The 26,729-nt window shown below is 42.9% G+C and overlaps 2 protein-coding genes and 1 long non-coding RNA gene across 13 annotated transcripts in view; 1 reads left to right on the top strand and 2 right to left on the bottom strand.

Moving 5' to 3' along the window:
• The window catches only part of SLC20A2 (solute carrier family 20 member 2), a 57,259-nt gene extending 34,565 nt beyond the window's left edge, over positions 1–22,694 (bottom strand). For 3 of the 11 annotated variants that reach the window (XR_010998120.1, XM_068187383.1, XM_068187382.1), the window contains exons 1-2: positions 22,535–22,686; positions 3,934–4,077 (exon numbers count right to left, since the gene is read on the bottom strand). The gene's annotated coding sequence lies outside the window, so the exon portion shown is untranslated. Of the gene's footprint in view, positions 1–2,746; positions 2,893–3,933; positions 4,078–8,765; positions 8,884–8,993; positions 9,121–9,168; positions 9,478–22,534 lie in introns of those variants that run through there. The other 8 variants (XM_068187375.1, XM_068187380.1, XM_068187372.1 and 5 more) reach the window with 8 other exon arrangements.
• Positions 12,164–25,030, top strand: LOC137472348 (uncharacterized). The gene is made up of 2 exons (XR_010998124.1): positions 12,164–22,646; positions 24,866–25,030. It is a non-coding gene; the product is annotated as an uncharacterized lncRNA (long non-coding RNA).
• On the bottom strand, positions 23,276–25,757 carry SMIM19 (small integral membrane protein 19). Its single transcript, XM_068187394.1, has 3 exons — positions 25,585–25,757; positions 25,359–25,483; positions 23,276–24,185 (listed from the first exon to the last, which is right to left on the bottom strand). The coding sequence occupies exons 1-3, from the start codon at positions 25,755–25,757 to the stop codon at positions 24,115–24,117; spliced, it is 369 nt and encodes a 122-aa protein (XP_068043495.1). The 3' UTR covers positions 23,276–24,114.
• Positions 25,758–26,729: the final 972 nt, after the last annotated feature.

Below are 26,729 nucleotides of genomic sequence, written 5' to 3'. Positions count from 1 at the left end.
TAAAAGCATTTGTTAAAAAATTTCTATTATGCATGTCAGATTTTTGGTAGGAGATGAAGTACTGGACTAGGGTCCTTCCCTGATCCTGGAGATTAATGATTAAATTCTTCATCCTGCATGCGTTTCCACAGTACCTTTGCCAAGTTAGCCTCAGTGCCCCAGTTTCTGCTCCTGAAAATGGGCAAAGCTGACTGAGGTCCATGCATGAATCCACGGACTGTGATTATACAAGACCCATTTCTTTGGGTCACCTAGATAAAAGCACACCCTTATTCCCAATAGAAATCTGTCTTTTCTCCACTTATCAACCAACCTACCAATTTATTATGGTGACCAATTCCTGGGACTGAGAGAAAGAGCAGGGTGATTGTGTCACTCCCCCACCAGAATTCATGGGACAATGTTTGCCAAATCTGGCTCCTCCAGCCACAGCGAGTTCTTGCAGTTTCCAAAATAAACCACTAAGTCACAAGGTTGCCTTTATTAGCTTCCCTGGGAGAGGGTGGGGTGAACTCCTCCAGATGGTCCCAAAGAAATTAAGACTTCAAGTGTGCATATGTGTGCTCCTAAATTGCCTCATGAAGGCCAAAGAGTCTCCAGGAGACTGTCAGCAGGGCTTTTGGCAAAGGGGTCAGAGAGGCAGCTACATAAACTCCCTCCCTGTGAAATAGGATATATGGCCTCAGGAGAAAAGGATGTCTTAAGTAAGAAGTCACCCCTCCTGTCATTTTATGCAAGGTGATGGTTCAAAACAGAGCTTCCTCCAAAACTTGAGAGACTCAACTTGACGTCCACTGTGTTGGCACAAGCAACAGCACAGCAGCAGCCAAGCTGTGTCTTTAACAAGATGGAAATCAAAAGGAAAAAAGGAATAAACACGCTTAAAAATTATCATGTAGGCTGCCTTTGAATGGCTAGGTGTTACTACTTGCAACCTTAAAAAAATGGTAAGAGATTTTAAATGCTTATAAAAAAAAAGAAGAAAAAGGCACATCTCTGCTGAGAACATTTTCAGAAATGCAAAATATCCTGCAAAGCAGGCCAGTGACTAAATACAGACTAAATCTTGTAGCATGCTTCTTTCTAGAGCCCAAAATACATTTGGCATGCTCAGACATGCTGAACTATGCCCCATATCACCTAATGTAACCCAAGAGCCTGTGGTGTTTCATGCTGTTACTGGGATGAAAAAGAAACTGGAAAAAACACCCTACAGGAGGGAATGGCAGGTGATCTGCTCCATGTGTGACACCTGGAAGTCACCAACCTGTGTCTCTCCTGTTCTCACTTACATTTCATCAACGTGCCTCTATGCAATTCCACCTGACCTACTGGGTGCTGGGAGATCCTCCCAGTTACCTCTGTGACTGATAGCCCCTCTGCAGTCAGGTGTGCTGTGCTACCCCAGCAGACTCCGGATGGAAACGTACATTTTCCTATTTAGGCTTAGGATAACTCTTCCTGAACCAGCCCAACCTGATCTGCCATGCTGCAAACTCACACTTGGGCATTAGCAGGGCAGAGGAATTGTGTTAGGACCAGGAACTGGAGCGCGCATCTCTAATGGCTGGAGAGAAATGCACAGAGATGGCGTTTCAAGCTGGAAGAAGTTAATTCTGCATTAAGGCAAGTTTTTTTAGCTAAGAGAGTTTTCTTATGGTCCATAGTCAGTGTACCATACTTACAAGGTTCGAGTTGAAGCCTTTTAAATGGACTTAGAAACTTGCACCTCAGCGACAAAAATTTGATTTTTGGAAATGCTCAGCACATCCCTCTGCCTCACTGGCAGATGATCCAGACACCCCCCTCCGACTGTATTTTGTTGTTCACTAAACAGCTTGTTATAACTCTGTCAACACAGAGTGCTATTTCTTCCCTAAGGGAGAGATGAGAACAAAACCTAGTTTAAAAAGCACCTCGATTCATGCACAATGACAAGTGAATCCTCAGGAAAAAGTTAGGATCTCATGGTAAGCATGAGATCATTTTAGGACATGTTTATATATGGACATTTACTAAGACAGGTCTCCTGGAAGCTATTCAAGGTACACTACTAAGCCTAGACAAGTTTTAGTGAAAAAAAATAATACTAAATTTGAAAATCAGAGATGCCAGGGTTTAGGGATTTTTGGTTTTGATAAACAAATTGCTGCTAAAGAGAACAGAGAAGTATCTAACAGCAGGAATGAATGGATAAATAAAAGCTCAGTACTAAGTTCAAATTCTAAGGAAGTAATCACAGTGCATTACCCTCCAGCAATCCAACTGTGTGACACAAAGGAACAAACAGAGATCCCATAAAAGTCCTTCAATCTTCTCTTCACCGAAAGCTAGGGAAGAACCTACAGCACTTGTGAAGCACTGAAAGGTATGCAGCTCATACCACACATAAATCATGCTGCATGCAGCTCTCATACTCTCAGAAGTTGACCCATGCTGCAGCTGAAAATTTTCTTCTGCTCTGGATGGGACAGAGATTCTGCGACATCCCGGTTTTAACTGATTTGTTGTTGCCCAAGTATGAACAAAAATCAAAGGACAGCAGCTAGTGTAACATTTCCCAAAATAATTTTTATGACTACTCCGCCTTGCATTATGGCAAGGCAGACAAGGGAGGACAATTTCTTTTCCTCTGCAGTGTTGAAAACAGTAGATGTTTAATGATTGACAGCAGCACTGGATTTGTACTGACAGGCAGGTTCACTTCTAGCTACCAGTGGCGGAAAAGTCTGTCTAAAATGCTTACCAGACAGCAGCTTCTGGGAGGTTAGTCCATACCCTCTCTACTTCTGTCTGTTGCATTTTACATAAAACTGATCTGTCAGGTTCCCACCTATGTGTATAAACTCAGGCCAGATCTGGCATTCCAGTCTACGGGTACTGAACGCAGCACTGCATAGAAACCAAGCCTGGTTTATAACCAGAGCTACTAACATCGTTCTTATCAATAGTCCTTATCATTTCCAGTTCATGCTCAGGCCACAAGGCTCACAAATTATTTACTTTAAATTACTAACGCTACGTTCATGATATGAAAGGTGGTATTGAATCAAGTGGTTCAAGACTGAGAACATCCCTATATGGCTCTAAATTACATGCACAGGACTTGTCACAAGGCCAAACATTATGCAAGTTTAATGCTCCAGTACACAAAAAGCACTCCGAACTTACTATTAAAAAAAAAATCAATTACCACATCAGTAGAAGCAGGTTTTGTATCAATCAGTTCTTATTTTAAGACATTCACAATGTGTTTAAGCATACTTCATGCTACTACTTGATATGGAAACAAGACTGAAATTGATAGCTTTCCAAGGATTCCTGTCCAGTTTAACAGTGCAGGGAGGGACTGTCACTGTCAGCTTCCATAAGTTCCAGAGGATGCTTCCTTTTCCTAGTCCCTATCAACCTTCTTTTCCCACCACTGAAATGTCAAAAATGGATATAAAATATCTAGGATGAGATTTTGTTGCTGAAAACATTCACTAAAAACACAGACAGCAGTCATTTTAAGCAATTCTACAAACAAGTAAGAAAGGTGAAGTATCAACAGATTCTCATGCATTTGCTGATAAATATATTTTTCTCTAACTAAAGGACAATTTGATCCTTCAGTGACTGAACAAAGTCTTTCTAACAGGCAAGTAGTTTTTATGACTCAATACTAGAGATTTTCAAGATCCATTCAGAGAAAACAAGTGTTCATGGTTACCAAAACCACGTTTTATAAAAGCAAACCATGCAGAGAAGTCTTTAAAACTCACCCAGTATCTAAAAGTTTTTTTCAAGAGAAAAATGAGCTAAGTTCTTCTAGCAACCTTCCCTCCTGATCAGAAATACAGGTTGAAGTCTAAAATAGACATCCTATCATTCAGCACAGTCACATCTGAACATGCAAACTTTCAGAGGGTAGAAAGAGGGCTGTAAACTTACACCAGGCAGTCCGGGGATAAAATTCACTCCGGCACAGGAGAGCACATAAGACAACACTGAGAAGCATCAATGCGAGTCCAGATTCTTATTCAGTAGGTGAAAATCTGCCTCCTCTTAAGCAAAGAATTCTGCTGGGGGTGGGCACTGATAAAACACAACACTGCGTCACGACTGCACCAGAGAGACAAACCAATCCAATGAAGCTCATATTAAAAGCAACAAAACGTTCCCTTCCCCCCTCCCCACCCCCAGGCATAGGCATAGACAAGAAAGGAAATCTCATTTTTGACTGTCAGTTGGGCGTTTTGGTGAGATCAGGTAATCTCTGAGGACTCCCAGATCTTCTATTTGCAAGCACACTTAAATGCACTTTTAATTCAAGTGCATGTGACAGTAGGGTATGTACATCCAATTTGGGAATGATGTTGCACGCTTGCTACTTTATCCGTGTCAGCAGAGGTCCCACAGGCTACACAGACTGCAGAAAAGTTAAAGATGTGCACAAGTTTTGACTGGATCGATGCCTAAGCAAACAACTTCACTTTCAACAGTTCAGCCTAAATTACCCAATCCAGATTCCTTCAACCGCTTTCCTTTAAGTGGGAAACATTTTTGCACATAAATCAAGGCAAAACTAATGTTTGCCTAAAAGTACCCAGTTTAGCTTCATATAAAATAATTGCTTTAAGACAATATAATGCAGTTAAGCTATCATATTCAGCAAAAAGGAATTAAAATCAAAACTGCATTGTCACAGTTAAAAATCTGATAAAAAATTATTTGGACACATTTATGGTTTATAAATTTATCTGTTAGGTTTTACTCCATTCTGAGTCACTAAAATGTGTGTAATGCTATTACAACTTGATATAATTAAATCTGTAAATTTTCCGCATTCTGAACGTTTGAGAAAAACCAAATCAATTCAGATTTGTAAACACAGACTTAGAAACATAATCCTTTCCTGAGCTGTTTTTTCAAGTTTGAATAAAGGATAGCTCCTATCAAGAAGTCAAAAGTTTTCTGAATTGGTTAAATTCAGCTGCACACCTGCAGGGATTATTTGGTAAAACTGAAAGGTGTTTTACATTTCTTAAGAAAACTCACATGGATTAGCAAGCCTACATCACCTTCTAAAAAGAATTAGGACAAAAATCCAACTGGAAATCTGCAACGAAGAAATGACATTAAAATCCCCCCCACACCGCAAAAATATATATATCTATTGGGCCATTAATATTTTTAAGAAATGGTGATTCTTTATTTAAGGTTGATACCCAACTACAATTAAGTCTGCGATACAGCTGCAACCTTTATGAAAAGCTACATCTCTCAAGTCTGGTTGTGATGTCTTTCCTTTAGCTTCTGTAATAGCTGGCAAACAGGCTTCCAGTTTTTAGAAAACTGAGAGGCTAAGACTTTCACAGTGGTTTTCCCTTATGGACAAAAGCAACATATTTTAACAACAAGCAAGTTAATCTTTTCCTGCAGATTATATATCTTAATATCTTTTTTTACTTTTTTTTTCTAACAAGTAGCATCAATCAATTCAAGTGAGAGCAACCATAATCGTAAACATTAAGTCAGCTTGTATTTATAGATCTGGATTCCAAAGTTTCAAGGAAGTTAATAAATAAGCACAGAAACTTCTTGTAGCACTTATTTAACTTTATAAAGTAAAAAAAAAAAAAAATTTGCAAAATATTATTCCATGCTCTCTTTATAGCTGATGTCTGCCTCCAACCCGAACAGTCCCAGTAAGCATTAAATCCATCCTAATTCTCCTCCAGAGAAGCTAAGGCCCATTCCCCCAGCCTAGAGCAACCAGCACCAGCGTGCAGGTAAAAACACTGCCGAGGGGACATGTCATTTGAGAGGTATCTATTTCAAATTCAAACCTCAGAAGCTGCTGGCCTGACCTGTGGGAAGCATCTCAGACCCAGGAGAGCTGCAAACTGGAACCATTTGAGTGCTGCTTCCCACGAGCCAGCCTGGCCACAACGGTGGTTTCTTGTTGACCTAAGCTTCAGAGCTCGGTCTACACGCAAAGCAAAGGATATAATAAACAGCACAGAGAAAAGGAAATATCTTCAAAGTTTTTGTTCTGCTACATCAGCATTGTGGACTTCAGGCATGGGAAAATTCAAGCCAAGATAGGTTGACCATTAGAAAGAGTTATAATTTGGGATGCCACTAAAGAAGCAAGCAAAGGAAAATTTGTAAGACCACAGAATAAATTACGAGGATTGGTTTTTGTAAATGGCAGCACCAGTTTGGTTCCCATCAAATCAAATATTTGTAGAAATGATAAATTACAATCTCGATCAGATATCATAATTTGGTTTTAATTGTAATTTATTTTGGTAAATCCACAATTGATAGATTCTTGTTTGATTCAACAAACTCGTACTAGGCAGATTTATATTCAGGCTTAAATAATGTAATAGGACAAGCCAATTTAAATATTTAATTTTAAACCCCCTTTGTTTTGCATTTCTGCATTAGCTCTTTTCTGAAAAATGCCCAGGTTCTCATCTCCCAGTGACCACTAAAATGAAGATAATTTTGCAACTAAGGGTAACTTTTATATCAAATGTAACTGGGCTTTTTTGCCATTCAGGTTGGAAGGCTACATATGTAAATGATTATTCATATTTTAAAATACATACATTTTGAGTAGAAAATAATGGGGGAAGAGTATAATTTTCTGACATAAAAACCCATCAGAATTGGAACCTGAATACCTGTAAAATGTATTTACTCAGTAACAGAAATACAACAAAAACATCCAAAAGCTGCAAGGTTAGTGACCAGCTACAGGAGCTTCTGGGCTCTCACATACCTGCTGGTACTCTAAAACTGGAGTTATGAGTACCTGGAGCCATAAGTACCTGGAACTGGGGACCCTGACCCTGCCTGGGAACCCTTATTTCCCCTCAATCTATAAACAAAGAAAATAAAATTAATTAGGAGGCATGAAAATGGGTGGCAGAAGGCAGCCCATTGTACCTCGAAGTAATCTCCAGCCCTCTTCTTTCTGGTACTGAAGGCCCCCATGACCATCTCCACCATGGGAGCCTTGAAGCCAATCATTACCTGGAAATCAGCCTTGAGGTCCTTCAGACTAACAGACATTTAACCAATCCTGCTCCATCAAACACAGCACCTCTTCTTGGAGCTCTGGTAGTTCTGTTATGCTCAATGAATACCAACAAAACTCTGAGCATCTGCTCTGCAGAGAGCTGCAAACACAGTTTAAGTTAAAAAGAGCCAATGAAAGCACATCTGCTTATGCATATTGGATAGCAAGTTCTGAAACATTCTGTTATCTATCAGAATAATCTCCAAAAGAGATGCATCCATGTTTCACTGCAAGAAAACCATCTCAGGGACTCTTTGGAAAGTTTAATGCAGTAGACATGAAAATTAAAAAGTCATTTAGCATTCAGGGATGGAGCAACTCCTCTACCCTAAGGAATCAAACTCCTTGGATGGGCTTCTTGATGGCTCTGAACTCTGTCACCCTATCATCCAAACTTTTTTTTTTTCCAGCAAGCTTGTGGGCTCTCAAAGAGGACATCCCACCCCAGTCAGGGGACTTCCATTCCCAGTGGTCGAGGTGAATTAGCTGTGCTTGCATAGGCATGCATGGAGAGCTGCCATGTTACAGCATGTGACTCTGCTTGAGATCACACTTGTCTCCTGAGTGAGCCAGCCCTGGGAAATTAAAGGGAGGAACCCACAAGTGGAATTGCTGGAGGCCAAGGCTGGCGCAGAGGATGACACAGGCTCCGGGTGCTGTGTGGCCTGGGAGAGCCATGCTGACTCCAACCCCTACCACAGCACAAGCCCGTGTCAAGCCAGGAGGAGTTCAAAGGCAGCAAAGCAATTCTGAAGGAGCAAGGCTTTGGCCAGCGCTGATTCAAGCACTGGCCCAGTTAATGCTGGGAACTGGACTTGGATCACTTGTGATTCCAGCTGACTGACCAGAGACTGGGGCATACCCATGTCCATGCTAAGACCAAGGAAAAGCATGAGCTGCTGTTCAGAGCCACCCTGAGCTTAATCTTCCCCTCCCCAGACCCATATCCAAAAAGAACCAATGAACATGGGCACAGTACTTTAAAAGCCCTGGCTACTGCTGACAACTCAAGGAGCATTATCCTGAAATACTAATGGACCTGTACTGACTTTACACAGAACATAAAAACTGCCCATGAAACACTCCTGTGGCAATCCAAAAATTTGCATTTTGCAAATTCAGAGGCTTATGCAAAGATGCCCTTGGTGAAAAGCCAGAGTGTGGTTGCCAAAAGTCAACAATGCAAATTTTTCAGATAAAGGAAACCTGACACGTCCAGCCCCAGATTGCCTGCCATTTCCATTTCAGTTTGGGTTTCAGAGAACAACCACTGTGGAGCCTTCTGTTTGAGCCAGAAGAGATGGCTGAAGGTCCCTTGAGTCCAGCAACCCCCTCTCTTCAAAGAGAGCTGGAATGAGTGAGTAGCTATCAACATGCCAAACCACACCAGCTGGCTCTCACTGCCAACCTCCAAAATTGGTGTGGCCCACAGGACAGAAGACCAAGCACTCCTGAAATGATCTAGCTGAATGGAAAAAGGAGGAAAGGACCAGGGGTATAACCAAACAGAGGAGGGATGACACTCACAGAGGTGTCAACCACAGAGGTGTCAACCAGGGTTATGGGGGGTAAATGGAAGTAGATGAGGCCAGTACACTCTGGCAATGAAAATTTTGCTGGGTTTTTTTTTTTTCCTCCGATGAGCATTGCAGTAATAGAGATATGAAGGGGGAAACAGCAAAGCTGTGACCTTGGCTTCATTTCACAGGAATTGGAGCCAAATATTCGTCTTATGCTGCCTGGTAACCATGCAAAGTATGGCATCTGTCAATTAATAGGCATGTTGCCCCCTCAAAGCTCAATAGCTGCTGATCTCTTTTCTTGAGTCCATGTAATATCCAGATCTGTCTCCTGCAGCCTTTGCTGCTAGGGGCATGAGGAGCATGATGGTGAAGCAAATACCTTGGGTTCCACCTACCAGGCAGCATTAATGTCCTGGTAGCTTCACCATAGGTTGACAATACTACTGAGGCAAAGAAGTGGCCAAAAGACTTGTCACATGGGCTACAGATTAAATCACTGTCGATGCAATGTGCCAAAGAGTGTCCCACAGTTGGGTTCTTGGCTTAGCAAACACCTCCAAGAGGACTTACTAAGGCTGTGTGGTCATATGAAGCAAGTCAAGAAAAGTTAGGCTTTATCTCTCATGGAAGGCCAGGGAGCAAACCCAATAGTCCAGTGCCAGTGTCCAGGTGGAGCGCAAAGGGTCTTCCTGAATGTTTGGGCAAGATAACAGGACACACGGACTGATGAGCATGTTCATCTTCTGAAAGAGCTTGAACAACTAAAATTTCTCTGCTTGACACATAGGCTGTAGGGAAGAGAAAGTTATTAGGCAGCAGAATGTATTTGAGTACTTGGCACCAGCAAACAGGGCCAGTGGCAATGGTGCCTCATTCTCAGGATAAGGCACTCCTAGCTAAGCCACGATGATGACAGTGATGCATTTCAGAAGCCCGATGGCTGCCCAGAGGAGAAAAGATAGAATGGATGCGGCTAAGAGGTCAGGAATAGCAAAGGGGATTCCATGAGGAACCCACCCCTCTTCCCTGCCTTGGTGTGAGAACCAGAGAACCTGCTCTGGTGTGAGAACCAGAGCTAGTCATGCCAGGATCCTGCTATGGCCACCATGGCTCAAGCTGGGGCTTCTCTAGACTATGCATCTTCTTTGCAGAAAATGACCAACCAAAAAATGGGAGTGGCCCAGCACTGACACAGATCTCTCTGCTCCACTCAAGCAGTGTGAGAAGAGCCACATCACTCCAAGGAAGGGTGCAAATTCCAGAATTAGCTGAAAAAATCAAACAGAGAATGAGAAAATAACCCCCCAAAATAAATAAAATTTAGTCTATGGCAGCCACACACAACAATCACACCATGTCAAGATTCCTCTGAAATACAGAAGAATATGCAGAGCACATTTCTTGCAAGACCTGGAAGGGGACAAAGTCTATCACTGTCATACTGATAAGGAAAATTTATCCACTGTTATCCATAAAACAAATGAGCAAGTAGATAATCATATAAACAAAGAACCCTGAATACACAGGCAAAAAGAATATAAAGTATTTTTTCCTTTAAGGAAGTAATCAAGGAATCTATAATTAATTAAAAAATGGTTTCTTGTCACCAAGACCTTCAGAAGTCACATAAATCATTTCCTCTTCCATCTCTTCTACACATAAACTAAAAAGGGAAAAATTAATTATGCCATTTCTTCAACTATCAATCAGTTTCTCCACTTTGAATTAAGTAGATCTTTAATTAAATCAAATTAATAGAATTATGTGAGGAAAAGAGTTGCTCTGAAACAGTAGAATACATTACTCCCAAAACGGGCTTAATATTTCAATCAACACTGTCTCCAAGCCTTTAACCAGATACCTTTCATAATTTGATTTTCTTTAAAACTTCAGCAGACATGAAGATATCTTAATCACTTAAATTAATACTTATAACTAAATAGATTACAATAAATTTGGGCTATATTACAAGTTTGTTTCTTTCAAATCCAAAGTACAGTACTATGGTTTTACAAGAAAAATAATCCTTTTCAGTTTAAAAATTTCTCAGTTAAGCAAAAAGTATTTTCCATTCTCTAAAGTAATCCAGAACCTGGACTGTATTGTTCACTAATGTACTTTCCATCTGGGATATGCTGGTGCACTAATCATATGTGAAATTCAGGGGTGCAGAAGACCATTCTATATCTACTTGCAAACACTACCATCAATTACTGAAAAATCTGTTTAAAATTGGAACACAATTACAAACTCATCCACTGACTACTCTAATCCTGGGATTCTATTTTGACTAAGATTCTCTAGGGTTAATTAAGAAAACAGATTAATTGCACAAACTCAAATGCACAGTTCTCCATCAATAAAGTCTTCCACAAGAACATGCAGGAACCCACACTGAGTGTGCCTCATGGGCAAACACCATGAAAGGAGTAATGCTGGGAGAAACACTAGGTGAACACAGAGGTACAGGTTAACATGAAGAAAACAAATGTTCAGATTTACTTGTTCCAGTCAACATCAGTAGCTAAAGTTTATTGATTTCAGTTTCAGCAGCTAAAAATCCATGAAAACATTCTTATATGATACAGACAATACTATCCCATATTCAAATTTCTATCAAAGTAATAAAATAGGCTAGGATTTTCTCACAGTCATTGCAATTTACTTATCAATTAGTACAATAAAACCTATTTTAAAATGTAAATATTATAAAGTGCAAATAGTTTTTGTATCCCATTGTGATGTAGCATCTCGAGTATATGGAAACAGCTAAGTAAAGAGACTGAAAAAATGTAACTGGAAAAATATAACTACAAAAATAGCTGGACACATTCTCGGCCACTGTCTCTCAACTGTTCCCTTTATATCCACTGTAAAACTATTTCCAACACACTAATCACATCTATTCGGAAGAAACTAAAATTACATGATTTCAAACTATTTTCATTAAAAAAAATAGTCCTTTAACAACTGCTTTTACTCTTCTATCTAATTATATACTCTTAAAGGCCAAATATTCAGTCAGTATACAAAAATAACCATAGCCTTTTATTAAGGATAAGACACCAGATAGGAGTTCATAAGAAAAATAAAGATGTTCTTTGCCTGCCACTACCAGCAATACTTTTCAATACAGGAAAACACATTTACTTTTAAATTTTTAAATACATATACATCAAAGTCTTAATAACTTTGTATCAGAGACTTACTACAATCAAGTGTGTTCACAGCATCATTAAGTTGTTGGACTGCATGGCCAGTATTTCTTTTGAGATACTTCACGGCACAGCCAAGATGTTCAACAAACTATCTCTCCAAAAAGCTCTCGCCTAACTCAATACTAAGTAATCTGCACTTATAACTCCACAACCCTGGCAAGAAATCTTACCTAGAACATTTTTCTAACCAACAGTCAGATCGAAAAGATAAAATTGATTAATATTTGATTCTGGCACCTGTCTAAGGACACCATAAGAACAATACATTATAAGGTTACTCAAATTAGAGGGCTAGCATTATTTATTTTCCTTCTACCTATGTACCTGTCGTCATACTTTCTAAAACCCCTAACTTCCTATTTTGTAATGGTCTGAGCTTTTCCATATTCAATGTGTTTCAACAAAAAAACCCCAAATTGATTTCAAGTAAAAGCAGCAGCTATCTCATCCACAAATAAAAACTACAGCGATGTTCTGCTCTTCCTAAAACAAGCTTGAAGCCACGATTATATTAAAGACACAGATGTGAGGGGATTTTTCAACTTCCAAACAGACATGCAAACAAAATATTACAGTTCAGGGGTGCAGGTAAATGAATAAGCAAGAAAACTACGTGACGTTTGTGCAGCGTCCTCTCAAATCCTGCAATCCCTTCTAGAAAGTCTGGGTCTACATCTCCCTCTTCTTTACTCATGTTCTTCTCACATGGCTTGGTCTCAGAAACTTTCCATGCCTGTAACGGAAACTTGAGCCAACTTCTTAAATGTATGATTTCTTCATCTCCACTCATCATCCACTTCTGTTTCTGAGAAGCTCCTCATCATGACACCTGTATCTCAAGAAGCAAAACAGGAAACATCACAGGGATGAAGCAATGAAAGATGAATAATAATATGCCTCTGTGTCTTTAATAAAATCCCAACTTTCATTCAAGTTCCTTTTAGGAAATCAGAGTTCCTTTCACAAGTGCAAAGCTTACAAATCTAGTCTGGCAAACATCAGGTGCCAAAAAGAGGGTAAACAATGCAATCTCCCAATCTGCACCTCTGATCCTGACACCATGAGCAGGAGAAATCCTGTACCAGCTAGCTTTACATACTGTGGAAAATATGACCGGGTGCCAAGCTTGCAGAACTAGTCTGCGGCAGCCAGCTCAACTAAAAGAAACTGCTGACCCATCTGCTGACTTACCCGCTACTGAAAACAATGCCAGTTATCTTCGCCCAGGACTCATTTGTCCAAGTAGAGCTCTAGCCCACAAGTTAGATGAAAACTAAGATGTAAGTAAGCCTCTCCTCTATTTTTCCCATTGCTCCCTAATCTACACAACTTCCACAGCACACAGTTTGTGTTTTTGTACACTTATCAGGCACAAGACAAGACAAAGCTTTCTCTGCATTACAGCAGCTTAACTACAAGGTGACAAAGGCCTAAAGTATTTTCAACCTGTCATAAAATTTGGCACTGAGGTGGAGGGCACTCACCTATCTGTTTCTGCCATCCAAAACTTGGGGTCAAGCAGGCCCAAAGCCAGGAGCAGCACTGTTTAGAGTCTAACAACAAAACAGCAAAGGGATGACTCATCTGCAAAATGGAGACACAACCACCTTGTGTCCAAAGATGCAGCTTAAACCATCTGCCTGCCTTACAGTTTTGCCTGAATGCTGAATGAGGGGGTACAGGAGAATTATTTCTGCAGCCTCCCCAGCCATGAAGCCTTCAGAGCAGATAAGCAGGCACCAAAACCATCCTGCCAGCCAGCTCTCAGTGAAACAGAAGCATGAAAGCAATTTTATCTCTCCCTTTTAGGGTTAAGGCCACCTTTAAATAAACATCAGCATCAAAACCTCTTTGTACCAGAAGCAGAGCAGACCCTACATCTTATCAGTTAACACCTAAACTTCTCAGAATTCCACATCCCATCTAAAATCCTTCTTCATTCTGCTAAAGCACTTGACAGCAGCATGCTCCAAATGCACGAATCAGAAAAACAGCATAGTCCTTCCCCAACTGCTCCCTGTGAAATGGGGCTCATTTCAGCTTTCTTACAGCAGAAAAGAGGGACAGCTGTAGGGACAGAGTCCCACCAGAGCACAAAGTTATGGCTTTGCTTCTTGCACATCAGAGTCAAGAAGATAACTGAGCCTTAGACAGTCAAAGCAAGAAGCCCTCTGAGAGTGCTCTGGGTACTGCAGAAAAAACAGCTTTTAAGTAACTGGACAGAAATGTATTTGCTGTGCTGGGATTACATGTCAAAGAAAAATACATATTCCCCCAATTCTGAACTCCTGATTAAGTCCTTACCCTCAAAAGTGTTTAGAAGGCAAACAGTCCTGAAAGCTTGTGCCTCAGTGTTCATGCCTGCTACTGAGACATGCTACTGCCTACTCAGGAAAGGTAACTTATCACAGATTTCAAGAGCTTAAAAGCTTTCAAAAGCACTAAAGCTGAGGCAGACACAAATGTCCAGCTATCAGGACATCTATAAATATTTTATAATATATATACCATCCAATTATTTTACACCACAGTGATTCTTAATCTTTTATCATGACGATCACTGTATACAAGAAATAGAAACCATAATTTTACTGGTCCATAGTTATCATAACTCCATATTCTCTCTGAGCAGCAGAAATTAACTGAGGACAAGTAATTCAATCTATTTTTGACATCTTCACTTGTTAATCAGTTGTCTACAATCAGCTTACACAGCATACAGACTACAAGACATCCAGGCTGCTCACTGTTGCATGCAGGAAGAGAACTGCAGGAAAAGGTTAATAGTTGTCAAAAACATCTAATGCTGGCTGCCACCTGAAACAACTGAGGAATTTTCAGTTTTCTTTTGAAGAGACAATTTACTGGCAGGCTGGTACTTCTAACTTTGATCTCCCTTCCTTCCAACACCAGCAGAAGCTCAGTAACAGAAGTTATGAAGCTTTGTAGCTCAGTAACAAAACACAGAAACCTCCCAGAATGTTAACTCAATTACAGTATTTTGGCAAGGAAGCCTTCCCCTTGTACCTTGGGGAAAATCTTAAAAGATTAAACAGTGCATGTTTTAAAAGTACACACACCTCAATTATTTGGTGTAACTCTTCATTCACCTAATTGCTTTGAGAGAAAAAATATTCTTCAGTAACTTGCTTGAAAGACTGATAGTGTTCCTTGTTTCCCAAAGAAACAATGGTTATACAACCACACCGATTGTTCCATGCACAGAAATGTAAATTGTAAGGCAAATTTCAACCTAATCTCATGCAAAAGCTAGGAGATTTCAGAGGTACTCAACTCCTACAGCAGACCTGCAAAGTAAGCAACCAAGGCAGCCCCCTGAGCAACAGGTCTGGTTCTCAAACATCAGGGAGACAACATGTTTTGGTTAAATATACCCAAGAACTAACTACAAGGCAGGGAGAAGCTGCTCAGGCACTGTGCTGTTGGGAAAATCAGGGATTCTAACAGCACTGCTGTGCAATGGAAAGACCAAAAGAAGGAAAATTGTCTAAGGTACTGCAGTGCCACCAAAACCAAGAAAGCTGCAGGAAAAGTCTTATCTTCACTAGTTCAGTTTCTCACAGAGCTACCTTTGCATCTATGGAGCTATACAGCAATGCCTCATGAGCCCATCACATCTTCCATCTCTATGTGGGCTGCTGCTGACATGCAGCAATTCTCAGGATTCATTAAAGGCACTTGGACACCAGCTGTCCTGTTTCACCAATGGGAATCTGGAAAAGCAGACATACACTGCAGCATAGGTGGCCTCAGAAAACCCCAAAAAAAAAAAAAAAAGCTTTTCAAACCCTTTCAAAAAGATCCTACCCAGGCAGGGTAAGCTAAGCACTGGCACGATAGGTCAGACTGCTGGTCCATTTGTTTGAGAATCCTGCCTCCTGTGATCAGGACCAGATGCTTCAGAAGGTAGAACAGCTCAGGTAGTGAACAATGATGTAATTCCCCCAAAAGGGAAATTCCTTCCTGACCTCATCAATTAGCATGAAGGTTTATGTGCTTAATTTATTTTTAATCCTATTTACAGCAACTCTGGACATTGTCATTATATATATAAATTCCCAAGTCTGCTTGGAACCCGAATAAACTTTTGCTCTCAGTAATATTGTGTGGTGTATTTATGCCTAATGTCATTTAAATATCCCTTTGTTCTTGCACTATGGGAACTAGCATAACCACTAACCACCTCTGTTCCCCTTCCAAGAGCTCCAGCCTGCCTTGCCCCATAAATTTCCATGCCACACTATGCCCTGTGACAGGACACAATCTGATGATCTTCAAAGAAACTACTGAGCAACTTCTATCAGATATCTAGCAACATTTAAGCTACAATTCTGGGATCTGCAGGAAAGTTGGCAGTTGCACCAAGATTTCAGCAGGCCCTACCTTCTTGATCTTGCAAGCTCACTTTCATGATGTTTTCCACTCCAGGGCTGCCATCCTTATAAGCAAGATGTTTTGCTCTGTTGGGCACTTTGAACCCCCACTTCAGGATTCTGATAAACTTTCTTAGAACAGAGGGCTGTACAGGAACCTCTCTGAACAAAGAACTGTCCTCTCATCTCCATACCTGAATAAAGAAACACAGGGCCCAGTCATGCAACACCAATCCCATTTTGCTCTTGGCTGATGTTCTTGTGGGCAGCAGGTTCCCCTGTGCAATAACTTTAGCCTATGTTGCTGCTTTTGTTCCTTATGGATGACCTCATGGCACATTCATCATGATTATTGTGCCAAGTACTTATTAAAGCTCCACTGCTCCCTGCTGTTACTGCTCAAACGACGTATGCATCAAGGTATAAAGCCACACCTTCATTCAACAAAAGCTTGGTGGGGAAAAAAAATATATATGCAAGCAGCAGACAAGAAAGGGAGATTCTTAAAGCCCATTTGACTTTCTGGATCCTCTTGTCTCCCCAAAACACAGACCTGCTTTCAGTCATTACTTGGGTTGCATTTTCTTCTCCAAACCTTTGAAGCTAAAACTTTGGACTCCAGGCCAAAGGTTCTCAGTCCAAAAGTCTTCAGGAAAGAAAGAGAGAAATGCTGGTATCTCATGGGAAGATGGCCTCCCAAGGAGATGACAGAGTTTTTACAGCATCTGTGAGAAATACCACACAGTCATCACTGTTTTACCACAAATGTTGTGATTACAGGCTTGGAACTGGTGAGTTATGGTAAGAGAATACTTCTTTGCCTCAACCAAAATGAAAACTACACTATTTCATCTCTCTTTGGAACAACCTTCAGGCACGCAAGAGGGTGAGAGAAAAAGCCTGTTCCAGCTTATGGTTAAGAAACAAATTAAGTTCTTTAATGATCAAAATAGCACTAACAGAACTGGTAAAAGGCTCCACTTTGTCAACAGTTACCTCATTAAATAATCCAAACACATGCAACTTTTTTCTCTATTTGAGTATCAGAGATTGATTAGTCAATAAAGTGACAGGTCTCATAATAGTAAAATTCGCCTTTCACATATTTCTCAAGGACCTCTCCGTGCTGTTTAACAGTTATAGTGGTCTTAGAAACTCTGTTTCAGAGCAAGGATCTTGACGCTTTCTTTCCAAGAGGCCATGAACGCTTTCCTGTTCCTCTGTCTCACATGTGTAAAGACAATATACTGAGCTGGGTACTTGTACGATGCTCTTAGGCAATGCTGAAAGAGTGGTCCAAGCCACAAGGTTCAGAGAGCTGCCATACCAGCACCGCCAGAACCTCTGATCAGCCAGCGAGAGGTTTGCCTTTGGCATTCCAGAATGTGCTGAGGTTGAAAGGGAAGACAGTAATGATACAGAACAATTCTCCCATCAGCGGTGGCAAAAGTAATCTCAAGAGGCACAGAGTGCAGTGCTTTCACCACTTCAGGGTCATTACTGACTAAGGAGTCAAAAAGAAGTGATATTTTCTGGTTGTCCCACACAGAAGTAGACTTTGGGTAAGGAGATTTTTTTAACAGACTCAACTAAGGTATTTTTGGTTGCTAGAATTCTCAATCTGTTGCGATATTAGCTTTAAATAAATGTACAATACAAGCAGTACATACTTTGCCTAAGAAAAAACCTGCTGGCCACTTACAGATCATGTGAACCTAGTTATTTAGCTGAGCTAAAAACATCAATTATTCCAAGCCTTATCTGACTGTAGATTTGGATCTGTTTAACAGCAGCACTGCCACATATCAAAACACAAGACAACCCACAACTCTTTAATAAAGCAAGGAAAAGTTCCTGCAAACAATGGTTGCTGCTATTTAACAACACAGTCGTGAAGAGGTAAGAGTGAAAAACCTGCACCTTTGCCTCTATCCTTCTGACCTTTCCCTGAAAAGAAAAAGCAACTTTTCCTCTTCTGTCTGTCCACCCTCCCTTCCATATTACAGCAGAAAGAAATGGGCTGCCTTCAACTACCACTCCCTGATGTCCACCAACCAAAGCTATGGAAGATGATAATCTTTTTTTTTTTTCCCTCTGCAAGGTTTTCATCAACCAGTACAAGTTCTGCTCTGTTCTTTCAACCAGTGTCACAGAACCTGGCTCTGTACTGCTTATCACCATGATCCAAGCAACAGCAAAATAGTCGCTCAAACATACCTAGTGCTCAGTGCTGGGTAAAGTTCACAGCAGCTGTTTGAGTCCCAGAAAGACATCTGAGAGAAGCACCATAAATAACGACATCACATGGAGTCTCCCATTGCACAACCCACATACATCTTCCCTGCTCAGGAATTCACGCCTCGCACCCTTCGCTGTCAGTCAAGAGCATATTACAAACCATGTTTCCAAGATGATCCAGAGGATATTTTGGAAAGTAATACAGCCCTCCTGTTGGCTGAGTCTTTTCAAAATACCTGTTCTACTCCATTACGAAAATGACAAATGTTGCTATTATCTTATCTCAGGAGCAAGCTGTAGATCCACATGTGCATTTTATACACCACGGATGTCCAAAACCAGTTCCAGCAAGTCTGACAGACTGGCAGAAACTGAAGGGGACTACTCCTTCGCAGACTCGGGATCTAAGTTCTTCTTCAGATATGCAAATATAAAGTATTTTCTCAGACTACAGTTTCAGTAAACCCCAAATTGGAACAGCCCCCTTTCAAGATTAATTCATCTTACTGCTAGATTAAAATAAAACCAAATTCTCTTAAAACACCTCATTCCTAGGCATCTGCAAGGAGAGAATCACTTTTCGAAGCAGTGTCTAGATATAATTGAGAAAGAAGATATACAGCTATTTTATAAAAATGAGATTTTTTTTTTCCTGGAGTTTTGCCACAAATTGCCTTTGAGGGCTTGGTTCAGAAATTCCAAAGTTAGTTTATTGTTTTTCATATTGAGAACTAATTCCTTTTAGCAATTCTGTTAATCTTGGAGTTTGAAGTTATTTTTATTAAAGTAACGCCCAGAGTTTAGATATTCCATAAAAAGATCAGGAATTATTTTTATTAAAGTAACACCCAAATTTTAGACATTCCTTTCAAAAATAAAGCAAAGCACCTTCATTCTTAAAAAGGTTCTTAGTCTTTTCAATGCAAACACAGATTTCACAAAGACAGCTGAGCACTGCGAAGTTTTATCAGCCATTTTTTATCAGAGACTTGAGGAAAAAAGTAATTAAGGCAGGATTTTTCTGCCTAAAAAAATCATGAGCCTTTTGCTCCTAACAGTACATGTGTCTTTTTTTTTCCTCTCTTCTTGCCTTCTGTTACAGAAGAAGTAGCACCGACTTCCACTCCCTGATGTCAGATTTCTCATGAGACACTTGTGCTGGCTCTGGGCTGCTCTGCCAGCAGTCAGTACCTCTGGTCATCCTCCATATCTCTCCCTCAGCCAGCAGGGAGTCCCCTCGACCCAGGCAATGCCAACTTCTGGTGGAGCTTGTTAGACTACAAAAAACTGGATCACAGCCCTTAACTCTTATGCAACAGATGCAGGGCTGCAAAGTGAAGGATCTTACCTCCATTCTCGAAGGCCTGAGGCACTGCAACCTTCTGCTCTTCAGTGGCAGCTCTGTCTCAAGGACAAGATGGAGTGCTGCCTTTTGTTTGAGTGACTACCTTAATAAACAACACTCAGGTTCCTTACCATGACTAAAACGCAGATTAAGTGTTTGGAGGGGAAAGGGAACGCCTTTTGATCACTACTTCTGATCTGGAGTATAAGCAACCATGACTGAAGACTCCACTTTGTCAGCAAGCCTCCTCCAATTGCTGTTGCTCTTTAGGCATAACAGGCCGAAGACATCATGGATTTAATAACACGTTTTCTAACAATGTGCTGCTTCCCTGCTGAAGAAGGCACACAATGACAATTTTCAATTTCTTTAATGCAGAAATCAGGGCTGGGACAAAATCTTTCCAATTCCTCTGAAAGAGATGTGGAGTTGCAACATCCCCACCTTTCTTCCTGCAGTGTGTATAATTTCAGCTTGCTCAATAGCATCGGCACTCCTGAGTTCAGGAGGACTTTAAAAGGAGCGATTAAAGCTCACGGAAGTAAGCTAACATGAATAAACTGCCCAGGCAACAGGGAAACATTCCAGAGCCCTGTGCTGTCACCAGGCTTTTGGCCAATGCTGCTTAATCATATATGCAAAATGTAAATTACAGAAAGATTCATCATTGGTTAGAATATTCACAATTAATAATTTTGCATTGCACTGAAGAAGCTTCCCTGCAAACTGTCCTCAGACAAAAGCACTGGGATCTTCTCCTCATTCTCAGAGCTTCTACTGGCATCATCAGTACTAGTGGTACAGCAAAGGCTTCCTCTCTGGGTCTTCTCAATGGGTCAGGCAGTTTTGGAAGGGAAGTTTGAGAGCAAGTTTAGGATCACTCGAGCGTCACTCTGCTGAAAACTCCTACATCCTATGGCTGGCTATAAGGCATCAAGGCAGCTGCTGCAGGATACGTTCTCATCTGGGCTTAGCTTGCACATACCAGTTCATACTATCCGGGCATGTAACACTGGACTGAAACTCAAAATGCTCGTGGCACAGGGGAGGATATTTTCACTACAAGGCCCTCAGCGTTTACGACGTCTTCTTTAAACACAGATGTACTCATAGCTTAAATATTCAAGACCCTCTTGAGCCTTGTCACAGAATTTATACAGCTCTATCAAAAAAACTTTGATCTTCTGCACAGTGCTGAGTAAAATCTGTGCCAGCCACATTTTGGGTTACAAGAGAGATTACTTTTCCACCACTTAACAGAAGATTATAGTTTTCACATAATATTATAGAGACATGGTTGTAATGCCATCTGAAGACTGCATTTACAAAGATCTGACATTTGGCAGCTCACGTGGAGACAACAGAGTGGTCAGATTCTCAAAAACTTTGGAGTTATAATTGAGAGCAACTTGTTAATGACTTTCTGCAGTATCTTACAGATGTAAAGTTTTAACTGCTTAGAAAGCCTTCCCTCACATGCTTCATGTGATCAGACACCACTAAATCTACACATCATAATAGCTTTTTAAACAGTATTGGGTAAGTTAGAAACAGTTCCCTCTGTACAGCATTCTCAAAAATAAATGTAACTGAAGATACCTTTGGCCCAATTTTTGTTAGGTCATAAACTTTCCCCGTCCAACACATCCAAAGTTCTGTATTAACTAAGTTCCATGAGAGTTTGAGAATCTGCTCCTGTGCATGCCTATAAGCCTGACCACTAAAAATGGGTGCAAAAAAAAAAAAAAAAACAAACTATTGTAGCTCTACTCTATCTGCCTTCGTTTTCAGAATCATGAATTAAGAGGTAAAAATCAGTACAGATATTTGAGGTAAAATTTCAAAAGCTGACTACACCTTCTGTCCCAACACATACTTGTACTGTACAGCTGAAAACATAAACCCCCCTGCAGAACAGGGTTTCAGTAGGACAGAACTCCCGTGGCTGCACTTGCCAGGAAAACAAACCACGACCTGTCCTTCGCTCATGGCTCAAGCAGCGTACTTCGAACAGCCTAGCACATACAAAAGGCACGGACCCTAGTAAACTTTTTGCTTTTGGTACTTCTCCTTACAAGCTTTTTGTTTAGGACAAGTAAGTTTGAGATGCTCCTGCCATCTCCCCAGGTCCATGAATACAAACAAAGCCGCACGCTGCTCCAGATTTCTAAGCCCTTCACGGTGCTTTCAGCTGACCTGAGGGACAAACCGTGAAATTATTATCTGCAGCCCGAAAGACGGCTGTGCTGAGTAAGCGGCAAGGCGCGGGTTCATTCTCTGCCACGCTGCTCCACTGAAGCCAGCGGAGCCGCACCGGGCGGCTGCGGCGCGCAGCGGCGCCGGCGAGATGCGCCATTGGAAAGGCTCTGTTCCCTGCCTGCCCGGCCGGGTGGGCAGGGCCGGTGGGAAGGAAGGAGGGCTCAGCTGTCCGGACAGCCACGAGTCCCCGTGACACCCCCGTGCCGGGACATCGCTGCGGCGCCCGCGGCGCGAACCCGGGCACGGGACACTCGGGGAGCGCTCCCGCGGAGGACGGCCGTGGCGGCCCGGCGGCGGCACGGAGCCCTCCCGCGGGAATGGAGCCGGACCCGGACACCCCTTCCCCGACCGCGAGCGTGCTTTCTCCTCGCGCGGCCCCTTCCCGCCTCGCCACGGCCCCCGGCGAGGCGCCCCATCCCCTCCCCTCGGCGCGGACGGTGCTTGGGGGGCGGCGGGGGCTCGGGCGGCGCGGTCCCACTCACCGCCCGGCGGGCGCCTCCGGCCTCCGAGCAGCAGCGGCGGCAGCGGCGGCAGCGGCGGCGGCAGCAGCGGGAGCCGGCGCGTCCCGGAGACGGAAGCGCGGGAGGAAGTGAGGTCGCGCCAAGGGGAAACGGCGCCGTTTCCGGGAGGTGGAGGGGGATGCGCTCCGGGCGTTTCCCCCGCGCCCGGGGAGCTCTGCCGGGCGTGGATCTCTGTGCCTCGTAAACCCCGCCGAGTGACGGGGACGCGCTGCGGAGCGGGGTCATCACACGGGCAGAGGAACGCGGGAAGGACACGGCACCGGCGGCCCCGGGGCTCCGCGCCCTCCCCTCTCCCCATGGCCGCCAGCCCTCGGCCCCGCGGAGTGACCCCGCTGTTTACCGCGGCTCCTTACAGCAACGAAGCTGTCCCAGGGGGCCACCCTTCGCCCAAATGAGCCTTTCCATGGGGCAAAACTACGGAGCCTATTGCCACTGTCAGTTCGGGCCAGGTCACGATTTACAATCCCTACAGACACTGAAGTACAGACCATTTCAGTATAGTAAAATTTGGGGCTCAAAGCCAAGTTTCTTAATATCCAAATGTAACGGCAGTGGTGCTCACCACTGCTCCAAGACAACAGATTTCAGCACAACATAGGTGAAAACCTCTGGACATAAACTCCCAGCACTGTGCCGGTTGTTCATCCCTTGGCCAATTTAAGTTGTGTGACCTTAGGAATTACAGCATAATACATCTTCAAATAGTTTTCATGATTAGATGCTTTTATTAAAAAGTAATTTCTGCAGAATCCTTTCAATTAACTGATTTTGAGATTTACCTAGAAAGAAAAAGTAACTGCAGTGTGAAGTCTCTTCTGGACAAGCTATGACCTGCTTATACCGATTTTTACAGACAGACCCATTCTTTACAGCAATTTGACTAAATTAAGCTAACCACTTTTGCTATTAACATTAGAGTAGTGGCTTTAAGTGTCTTCTAGACGTGTAGTTCACTGTGTACTTCTCAAAGTTTCTCCAGGAAAGTTTCACAGTATTGCATACACAACTCCCAAATAAACAGAGAGCAGAACTTTTCTGCACTACCACCAGTGACACTCTGGGCTCTCAACGCTTCGCCTTCACCAGGCAGTACGGCCACAGTGCCTTCATTCTCATTTACTGACTGTATTCAGCAAATCCAACAACTCATCATCAAGGAACACAAGGCTTTCCAGGCAGGTAAGTACTGCCTCGCTTTCTCCAGGGTGCTGTTGCCAGAGAAGGTAGGAGCTGATTTCCAAGGTGCTAGCAGAGAGAAATAATTTCAGACATTGCTAAGACTGCACTTCCCTCCCCTCAGGTTCCTCTGAGCAGGTCTGCCCTGTGCTGGGTACTTTCATGCTGAAAGTTCCAGTGGGCACTCGCTTTACCTCACGAGGGCTCAGAGAAAAGCTGCTAAGAATAAACTTTTAGGGACAGTCCCCTCCCTTTCCCCCTTGCCTTCAGCTATGTGTCAATTAAAAAGCATTGAAAACAGCTCCACATTGACTCTTAAAATCAGCACTGGATATATGTCCTGAGTTCCTACAGAACTGTGGGCTTCATTCCACTGAGAGCTGTACGCTTTCAGTCTGTTTTGGTGGCTGCTGCTGCTGCTGTTCATACTTCCTTGCTGAAAAAAAGAAACACCAATCAACACCGACTGTACAATTTATTTTATATTATTATTACTATTATTATATTATTTATTACATACATGTATAAATATGTACACATATATGTTTATATATATATATTCATGTAACTATGACAGCAATCAAGAAACAGATGTAGCATTAGAGAACCTAATTTCAGCCACACAAGGGGAAGTTTCAGTCACCATGTGGAACTTCACCTTTCACCTATGGCTTTATAAATACTGAACAGTAGTGTCATAGCAAAATGTCAGTGAATCAATGGCAGAGAACTATGATTCCATTCAGGTCCTTTTATTAAAAGAAATAAAATTAAAGGCTATGGCTTCAGAAGTTCTATTGCCAATGGCCTGAACGGCTCAATAGTCACAAGGCTGATGTCCGCATTCCTCATCTCCTCCACAATACACAAGCCACAAGCTAGCAATTACATTGACTTCAAAATTAATCTGGTTAGCAAGGCAAAGGGAGATCAAAGAGTTGTGTGCAGTGGTACAAACACCATCAGCAAATGCCAGCAGGCATTCCATGTAGGAAGAACATCCAATTTTCCTACAGAATGCAATGGCCTGGTGTAAGAATCTTTACATCAAGTAAAGATTTAAAAGATGGTTTCAGATCACTAAGGGTTTTTTTTTTTTTGCCGTATTTCTTCTAGGCATGCATGTAGGGCAGATGTGAAGCAAGGTTGTGTTTCTCTGAACTGGACCACTGGAATATCACGGGCATGGGGCTCTTTCCTGCCTCCATCCTGAGCCTCAGCATTGAGACTGGAGCAGCAACACTTGTTGGTACAGTAAAATTCTAATTTATCTTCAATTTATGTGGTTGTCTTACTTATGATTCCACACTCCTCTCAACTTTTACAAATCCGTCCACGTTTTCACAACATCCAGACCTTCCTAGCTCTTTCAAAGTGGAACATGGGATTCGTTTTGACATTTGCTTTAGGATAATTGCACAGCCGCTTCCTCGCTCCGTACTTGCTCACGCAACAGTCCCGCGGCCGCGGCTGCTGCAGAGCCCCTGCTCCTCACGCGGTGCCACAGGACCGGGGGTGTTCCCGCTGCACAAGGCTCGAGGCCGCCCCTTTAGCAACGGCCCCCAGCAGCCCGCAGGCCCGGGGGATCCCCGTTTTCCCTCCGACTTACCGATGGAGTACATCTCCAGCTGCTGCCGCAGGCGGATCTTCTTCATGCTGTCGTAGAAGTTTGGCTCCGGCGGGCTCTCGGCGGCCGGGGGCAGGGTGAAGATGCGCATGATCCTCCTCTTGTTCCTGCGAGCAGGAGGGGGCAGGCCGGTGAGAGCTGTCGCCCCTCCACGTGCGGGCCCGCGGGAGCCCCCGCCCCGCCCCGCCCCGCCCCGGCCTCCTCTCACCGCCGCGCGTAGACGAGGAGGGCGAGGCTGGCCAGCACCACCAGCAGGTACACGTTGGTGGCCTCGTTCCACGCCTCGTGCACCGAGTAGTCGATGGCGCCGCCGTCGCCCAGCGCCGCCGAGGCGCCGCCGCCGCCGCCCGCCCCGGCAGCCCCCGCTGCCGCCGCCGCCATGGGGAGCGCGGCCGGCAGGGGCGGCCCCCGGCCACGGGAAGTGACGTCAGGGCGGTGCCGGCGCCATGGCGGGGGGGCTCCGAGGGGCGCCGAGAATCGCAATTGGCGCTGCCGGTAAACTGTGCCGGGAACATTAATGCCGCTGTTTGCCAAAATGCGTACACAGGAAAAGATTTTGATAGTCGGCCCGCCGCGTCTGTGGGACGCCACCCAGCACCTGGCCTTGTGCAACTGTGAAATAAATAATAGAATCACAGAATCAGCGAGGTTGGAAGAGCTCTGAAACCATGGAGTCCAATCTATGACCGAACACCTCCCTGTCAACCAGACCATGGCACCAAGTGCCACATCCAGCCTTTCCTTCAACACCTCGGGGAGGGTGACTCCACCACCTCCCGGGGCAGCCCATTCCAGTGTCTCATCACCCTTTCTGTGAAGGAATTTCTCCTAACGTCCAACCTACACTGGTATAAACGCCAATCACTTGGTTTTTAAAATTTTAAAAGTTTAATAATAATAAAATGGTTATAAAAATAGTAATACAATTAGAGTAATGAAAATTTAGAGTTAGGACAATTACAAGACAATAAAAAGCAAAGAATTACGGACGTCCGGATGCTCTCGGGCACTTAAGCCCAATAAGCATGCCTTGTGAACAAAGGAATAATCTTTAAAAGCAGTAGCCTGTTGCATATTCATACATCTCATACATGATGCATAAATTCCTTGCAAATTAAGAACTTTTCTGGTTTTTGTCAACTTCTTCCCCTTAATCCTGGTGGTTCCATAAAGACGGAGAGAAGGTGGAAGAATGTTTGTCTTTTCCGATAAGGAGGCAGTAATTCTTTATGGGCCCCCATCATTGTCATCTCTGTGTGAAGAGTTTCTTCATTATCTCATCTCTTGCTTGAGTTAGTAAAAAAAAACCCCACATACATAGGTTCTATTTTAACTACAAAACTACATATACCA

Source organism: Anomalospiza imberbis, chromosome 4, assembly GCF_031753505.1.
Source record: "Anomalospiza imberbis isolate Cuckoo-Finch-1a 21T00152 chromosome 4, ASM3175350v1, whole genome shotgun sequence".
NCBI classification, from domain to species: Eukaryota; Metazoa; Chordata; class Aves; order Passeriformes; family Viduidae; genus Anomalospiza; species Anomalospiza imberbis.
Note: the sequence above shows the minus strand (reverse complement) of the source record. Positions and strands in the feature narration are given on the sequence as shown.